At 40.7% G+C, this 7,956-nt stretch overlaps 1 protein-coding gene across 1 annotated transcript in view; it reads left to right on the forward strand.

Moving 5' to 3' along the window:
- The window catches only part of LOC103626820 (C2 and GRAM domain-containing protein), a 37,100-nt gene extending 35,679 nt beyond the window's left edge, over nt 1-1,421 (forward strand). The window contains exons 8-10 of the mRNA XM_008647169.3: nt 15-287; nt 376-568; nt 752-1,421. Of these exons, the coding sequence (XP_008645391.1) occupies nt 15-287; nt 376-568; nt 752-768 (483 nt within the window). The 3' untranslated portion in view covers nt 769-1,421. The remainder of the gene's footprint in view (nt 1-14; nt 288-375; nt 569-751) is intronic.
- Nucleotides 1,422-7,956: the final 6,535 nt, after the last annotated feature.

Raw genomic sequence — 7,956 nt, forward strand, 5'->3', positions numbered from 1 at the left:
TTCTGTATTTGCAGGTCAGTGCGTTAATGGAGATGTTCTCTGGAGGTCCACTGGAACACAAAGTGATGGAGAGAGCCGGTTGCGTCGACTACTTAGCTACAGAATGGGAGCTGCTAAACCGTAATGTATACCAACGTCATATAAACTTTCGGTTTGACAAAAGCTTGTCAAGATATGGAGGGGAAGCAACGACCACTCAGCAAAAGTATAACTTACCGAACCAAAATGACTGGATTGTCGAGGAGGTGATGACCCTCCAAGGTGTCCAGCATGAAGATTACTCCAGTGTAAGATCATGAAAGCAGAGCTCGATGAAAGCACTCGGATGTTTTACTCAAATTGTCAGGTAATAGTTGCTGCTTGCTGAAATTGCAGATCCAATTGAAGTACCACATGACCAGCACGCCCTTGAGACCAAACAGCTGCAGGATCAAGGTTTTGTTAGGGATTGCCTGGTTGAAGGGCACTAAGCATCAGAAGAAGGCTGCAAAGAATGTCATGATGAACTCCGCCAACAGGCTGAGGGAGATCTTTTCAGAAGTCGAGAAGGAGGTCACATCAAGGAAAGGTAACCCTTTTGAAAACCAACTGATTCCTCATACCAGTAAATAAAATAATAAATTGCTGAAGCAACCCTCGTTGAAGACACAAACGATAAATGCTCAGAGGAACTTCATCCCATACAAGTAATGTACTTTAATGTCTCTGATCTGGAACAACACTAATATTGACTTGTATTTGTGAAATGCAGTTCCAGCTTCAGGCTAACTGGCGTAAAGTGAACATGGATTGATTCAGGTAGATTAAAAGATGATGATAGCAATTGTCAGCTGGGGACATGCTCAACAATAGTCCATTAGCGTCACAGTTTGTTTCTGTTAGTTCTTGGAACCCTAGGATAGGATCTCACTGAGTTCCTCTGTGACCGTCCAATTACATAGAAATAGATGTATTCTACCTGATCTAGTAACGCAAAGAGAGGATAAGGAGAGTAGAACTTCATACCTTAGGGCCAAGGTGAGGGGCGGCACTAGTCATCCTGGTCGAGTGAGAGAACGGGATCACTGGTGTCTAACACTCCTCCCTGCGTATTAGGAAGCTGAGGTGGCGCATCAGTGGCAGGTGCAGTGAGGGCACTGCGCTCTACCGACGCCTTGGAAGGGCGGATCCGGTCTCTAGGGCACAGGTCTTTTTTTTGGAGGTGTGGCGGCTAGAGTCAGTTAGAGGTAGGGTCGGACGAAATGCTTGTGTCTGGTTGGCTCGCTCGGTTCATGGTCAGCTCGTTTAAATTTTTTCACGAGCAGAGCTGATATTTTAGCTCGGTTCGTTAATGAGCCAGCTCACGAGCTAAACGAACTACCACATTCTAGCAAAACGAAATTATATGCATATCATTTATGGAATAATTGATGAACATGTTATATATATGTGAGGTGTCTATGACCTAATGATTAATGAACTATGTCTATGTGTTAAATTGGTCTATGCAAATATAATTATGGATTAAACTAATGAACATGTATGTGAATTGTGAATTGATGAGTGATGAATTGTGCTAATTTGGTGTTACATTGACGTGGTTTGTGAAACTACGAGTATAATTACTATTTTCTATTGTTAAATTAGTTTGAAATTAACTAAAAATTAATTATTATATACATATTATTTTTTTTCTGCTCTGGCTCGTGAGCTAAACAAGCCAGCTCGAGCTCGTAAACAAGCCGAGCCGAGCTGACTATGTGACTCGTTAATTTAAAGAGCCGAGCCGAGCTGGCTCGTTAGCTTAACGAGCCAGTTCAAACTCGGACCAGTCGAGCCGAGCTAGCTCGTTATCCACCTCTAGTTAGAGGCAAGAATTGTTGGCTTATGTCAGCATCCTGTCTCAAATAATATATTATCTATTATCAGAGGCCACAACCATAGAATGCGCTCCAAGTCAGGGTGCAAGTTGTTAGAGATGGAGTGTGGCTCCATCTTCCTTGACCGAGCAAGAGAACAGGCCTAACATTTTTCCATTTGTTCTTTGCTTTCTTGTTCTTTTAACTTCCCATGTTTCATCTTTTGACAAGTTAACACATTAAGACCAATGCATTATAGAGACCAATGAAATGCCACCAAACTCATTGACGTTAACATGCCCACCTGTCTCTAAGTGGAGTAGTTTTCTCTATAATTGTTCTATAGCTCCTTGATCTAGAACCATAGACTTTCATTTAATCAAATGTCCAATATGTGTTGTTTAAACATGTTGGGCGGGAGACCTTTTGTGAGCGGATCGGCTAGCATTTGATGGATTATGATATGCTCAACTTTAATAGTTTAATCTTGGATATTCTCCTTAACAACACAACACTTAATATCAATAAACTTGGTAGCACCATTTGATTTGTTGTTGTAGGAGTAGAATATTGTTGGCTCATTATCGTAGTATATTATAAGTGGCATTTCTATGCTATCATCTACTCTCAATTCGAGTACAAATTTCTTTACCAACAATGTCTGCCTAGTTGCCTCATATGTTGCTATAAACTCGACATACATTGTCGCCGATGCAATGACTATCTGTTTATAACTCTTCTAAGAAATAACCTCCTAGCAAGTGTGAAGATATATCTAGAAGTGGACTTTATGTATCAACACGTTCTACCTAATCGACATGTGAATGCCCAACCATCTCAAGAGAACTAAATCTTCTATATGTAAGCACGAGATTTGTTCTTTATAAATATCTTAGAGCCTTCTTAACTGCTTTCAAGTGTTGTATTCCTAGATTTATTTGAAATCTATCAAGCACCCTGGTTGTAAATGCTAAGTCAGAACGAGTACAAATTTGAGCATACATAATGCTTTCAATAGTTTGAAGCATGTGGTACTAACTTCATCTGTTTTTTCTCATATTTATTCTTGAGACATTAATAATTCTCAAACTTATTGCTAGGGATGTAAATGGTACAAATATTATTCGTCTATATTTGAATTTGATCTGTCTAAGAGGACTAAGATCTAATCTGTATCCGAGTCCGGGTATTCAGTATCCGATCTGTATTTGATCTATATCCATATCCATACACTCAAAGTTCGATATTTAAGATGTTAATATCCATTCAAAACTTAATTGACATAACTCGATAATATTTGTATTCGATTTGAATCTAAAGAGAAAATATGAAAACAAATATGGAACTGTATTTGATTTGATTACATCCCTACTTATCGCCCTTGATTATTGGCATAGGCGAAGCCCTACACTTGTGCTTACCATACCTCTTTACTATGTTTCCCATGTATGCTTTCTGTAAAAGTCCTAATATTTATCTATCTATATCTTTGTGGATTTCTATTCTAAGCATATATGGGGCTTCTCCCATGTCGTTCATATGAAGATTTGAGGAAAGAAACTTTTGTTTTTTTCAATAAGTTCTTATAACTCCTAGCTAATATTATGTAATCTACATTCTGAATAAGGAAAATATATTTTCCATTCTTGAACTTTGCATAAATACAATTATCCTCATTTTCCTCAGAACCATATTTCTTTATATTTTCATCAAACTTGAGGTACCACTGCCTAGAAAGTTTGGTTTAATTCATAAATGGATTTTCTTAAGTGGCATTCCATACTTTCTTAAGTGTCATCTACATATAGAAGGAACTTGCTCAGAATATATCAGTGTGCTATTGTTGGGACTATGCTTCGTCGCCGAAGGTCTTGTAGGAAGAAACAGCTTCGGCTGAAGCTGCCCGCATGTGATGACCGAAGGTTCCTCTTCATGAAGCTTCGGAATTACAAACCGACATAAAAGTAGAATGACCTTTTAGTCCATAAATGTTTGAGTCGCTGTTGTAATCCCTTGTGAGGGGCATAATTGTAATTCCTCACAGGCTGTGTTCCATGTCTATAAATAGTGAACAGTATTCCTTTACTGTTCACGGATTCTGGTAATAGTGATCGCGCCATTTGGGAATCAATCTTTTGCCAAGGCAAAGGTACAATTGTATCCAATGCTTAAATGTATTAAATCGATATAATATGAAAGTAATGTTATTCGTTTATAATTTATTCACCTTTGACGCTTCATATTTTATATTACTTTATTCAATCTATTAAGATTCAATTACGAAGATTAATCTTTGTAATCATATTTTCTTAAACCTTCGTCCAAAGTTCATTAATCCTTAAGGGAATAATGCTTCGTTGGACGAAGGGCATTAACACTTAACATTTTATGTTGCCTTGCTCTTAATTCATAGCATTTGAGAACAAGTCCCCAACATTGGTGCCCACCTCCGGTGAACTCACTTCCACTTTCCTGAGACAATGGCTTCGTTCAAGAACCAAGCTGGAGCTGCTTCGGCTCCGAAGCTGATTCTCCCGATAACAGGCGGTTCATGCTCAGAACCGGCTAACAAGAAACAGAAGAAGGAGGCACAGAGAAGAGTACAACATGTTGGAGTGCAGGGACCCTTCATCAAGTCAAGATGGTCCCACATTCCAATCACCTTCTCCCAGGAGGATCTTCAGCTCAAGGATTTTCCTCATAACGATGCTATGGTTAATTCTTGTGTTATCAAAGGGTTTCTGGTCCACAATGTCTTGGTTGATACAGGCAGTGCAGCTGATATTATATTTGCTAAGGCCTTCAGACAAATGCAAGAGCCAGAAGATAAGATTCATGATGCTACACACCCTCTCTGTGGTTTCGGAGGAAGACAGATTGTAGCACTGGGCAAGATCACCATGCCAGTGACCTTCGGATTCATCAACAACACCAGAACTGAGCAAGTCGTGTTTGACATTGTTGACATGGAATACCCTTACAATGCAATTATTGGTCGTGGCACCCTCAATGCTTTCGAAGCAATTCTTCATCCTGCTTACCTTTGCATGAAAATACCTTTGGATCAAGGACCCATTGCTATTCATGGAAGTCAGGAAGCTGCCAGAAGGGCCGAGGGAAACTGGACTGACTCAAAAGCAATCCATAATATAGATGGAGCTGAAGCTTGTGAACAGTACAAATTCAGAAGGGAGAAAGCAGCTTCGGCAGATCAGCCGAAGCCCATGCTCTTATGTGAGGACTTAGCAGAGCAGAAGGTGCTGTTGGGCTCCCAATTATTCGAAGAACAGGAGAAAACCTTGATAAGGTTTTTGTTCAACAACAAAGATGTTTTTGCATGGTCAGCCAATGATCTTTGCGGAGTTAACAGGGATGTTATTGAACACTCGCTCAATGTTGACCCATCCTTCAGACCCAGAAAGCAGAGGCTTCGGAAAATGTCTGAAGACAAGGCCGAAGGAGCTCAGAATAAAGTTAAAAGACTCCTCAGTGCAGGAGTTATCAGAGAAGTAAAGTACCCAGAATGGCTAGCTAACACTGTTATGGTAAAAAAGGCCAATGGCAAATGGCGAATGTGTATCGATTTTACGGATCTCAACAAGGCCTGTCCGAAGGACGAATTCCCATTGCCAAGGATAGACTCCTTAGTTGATGCAGCAGCTTCGTCAGAACTTATGAGTCTTCTAGATTGTTATTCAGGCTATCATCAAATTTAGATGAAGAAGGAGGATGAGCCGAAGACCGGTTTCATAACCCCTAGTGGAACATATTGTTACCTTCGGATGCCTGAGGGGCTCAAGAACGCTGGAGGAAGTTTCAGCAGAATGACTGCGAAGGTTCTTCAGTCTCAGATAGGCAGAAATGTGCTAACTTATGTTGATGATATCATTGTAAAAAGCACGAAACAAGAAAATCACATTGCTGATTTGCAGGAGACCTTCGCCAGTTTTAGACAAGCTGGTCTAAAGCTGAATCCAGAAAAATGTGTCTTCGGAGTAAAGAAGGGGAAATTTCTTGGATGCTTGGTTTCAACAAAGGGAATTGAAGCTAATCCAAGTAAAATCGAAGCTATACTTCGAATGGAGCCACCAAATACAAAAAAAGGGGGCCCAAAGACTGACAGGGAGACTGGCATCTCTCAATAGATTCATATCCAGATCAGCAGAGAGAAATTTACCATTCTTCGAAGTGCTGAAATCAGCCGAAGTCTTTCAATGGGGGCCAAGCCAACAAAAAGCCTTCGAGGAACTGAAGCAATATTTGATAGATTTAACAACATTAACTCCACCAACACCAGGGGCTCCTTTGTTATTATATGTGGCAGCTTCGCACTCAGCGGTAAGTGCAGCACTTGTCCAGGAGAAGCTTGATGGCCAAGTCAAGAAGCAGGTCCTAGTATATTTTGTATCTGAGGTTCTTAGTTTATCGAAGAAAAACTATACAGAATTGGAGAAGGTGTTATATGCTGTTTTGATGGCATCCAGGAAGCTTCGGCATTACTTTCAAGCATACAATATTGTTGTTCCTTCTTCGCAACCGTTGAAGGATATTATGAGAAATAGAGAAGCTACTGGACGGGTTGGAAAATGGGCTGCAGAGCTCAATGAATTTTGCATTGATTATGTGCATAGATCTTCGATCCAGTCTCAAGCGTTGGCAGATTTCATTGCTGACTGGACGCCAGGGGCTCAGGATGAAGAAACGAATAAAGATACCGGAGTATGGACAGTGTTTTGCGATGGGTCTTGGAGAACCTTTGGAGCAGGAGCAGCCGCTGTGTTGGTCTCACCATCTAAAGTTAAAACTTGTTATGCGGCAAGACTCGATTTTAGTTGTACAAACAATATTACTGAGTACGAAGCCTTGCTTTTGGGCCTTCGGAAGTTAAAAGCAATGGGAATCAGAAGGGCCATTCTTAAAACTGATTCCCAGGTTGTTTCGGGTCATATCGACAAGAGTTGTAAGGCTAAAGATCCGAAGCTTGAAAAATATCTAGACACGGTCCGAAGGATTGAGGCTTCCTTCGAAGGATTTTCTGTCAAAAATATCCCTCGAGGACAAAATGAGCATGCTGATTTGCTAGCTAAGTCAGCAGCACAGGGGCTGCCCTTACCTTCGGATGTGTTCTTCGAAACAATAAAAGCACCTTCAGTGGAGCTTCTTGAAAGAGCAGTCCTCAATATATCTCCTGTTTATAGTGAAGACTGGAGAACTGAGATCATCTCTTACCTTCAGGGTAACTTCCTTTCAGATGACGAAACTTATAACAGGAGGATAGAGGCAAGAGCTCGTCCATATGTTATGATAGAAGGGGAGTTGTACAAGCATGGAGTTTGTGCTCCATTACTCAAGTGTTTATCTAGAGCCGAAGGCATAGAATTAATGAAAGAAATACATGCAGGCCTGTGTGGATCTCACATTGGATCTAGGCCGTTACTTGGAAAAGTTTTCCGTCAAGGGTTTTATTGGCCGAAGGCAGCTTCGGATGCAGAGGAATTAGTTCAAAAGTGCGAAGGTTGTCAGAAATGTGCAAGAGATCAAAAACAACCTTCGTGTCTAACTCAGCTAATACAACCCATCTGGCCATTGCAAAGGTGGGGTCTTGACTTGTTAGGTCCGTTACCACCGGCCCAAGGAAACTTAAGATATGTTGTAGTGGCTGTGGAATATTTTTCTAAATGGATTGAGGCAAAGCCTTTAGCCACAATAACTTCGGCCACCATTCAAAAGTTTTTCTAGCAGAATATTGTTTGTCGTTTCGGAGTACCAAAGGCCATCACTGTAGATAATGGAGCATAGTTCGACTCCGAAGCTTTCAGAGAATTCTGTGATCAAATTGGCACGAAGATCCACTTTGCATCAGTCAGGCATCCGGAGTCAAATGGACATGTTGAAAGAGCCAATGGCATCATAATGACAGGAATAATGAAGTTAATCTTCAATCAACCCAGGGGAAAGTGGCTAGATCAATTAATCAAAGTGGTATGGAGCCACAACACAACAATATCAAGGTCAACAGGCTTTACTCCATTCAAATTATTGTTTGGTGACGAAGCAATAACTCCGGAGGAAGCTAAAACTGGATCAATAAGAGTAGTAGCTTCGGCAGAATCAGATC

This window comes from Zea mays, chromosome 5 (assembly GCF_902167145.1).
Source record: "Zea mays cultivar B73 chromosome 5, Zm-B73-REFERENCE-NAM-5.0, whole genome shotgun sequence".
Classification (NCBI taxonomy): domain Eukaryota; kingdom Viridiplantae; phylum Streptophyta; class Magnoliopsida; order Poales; family Poaceae; genus Zea; species Zea mays.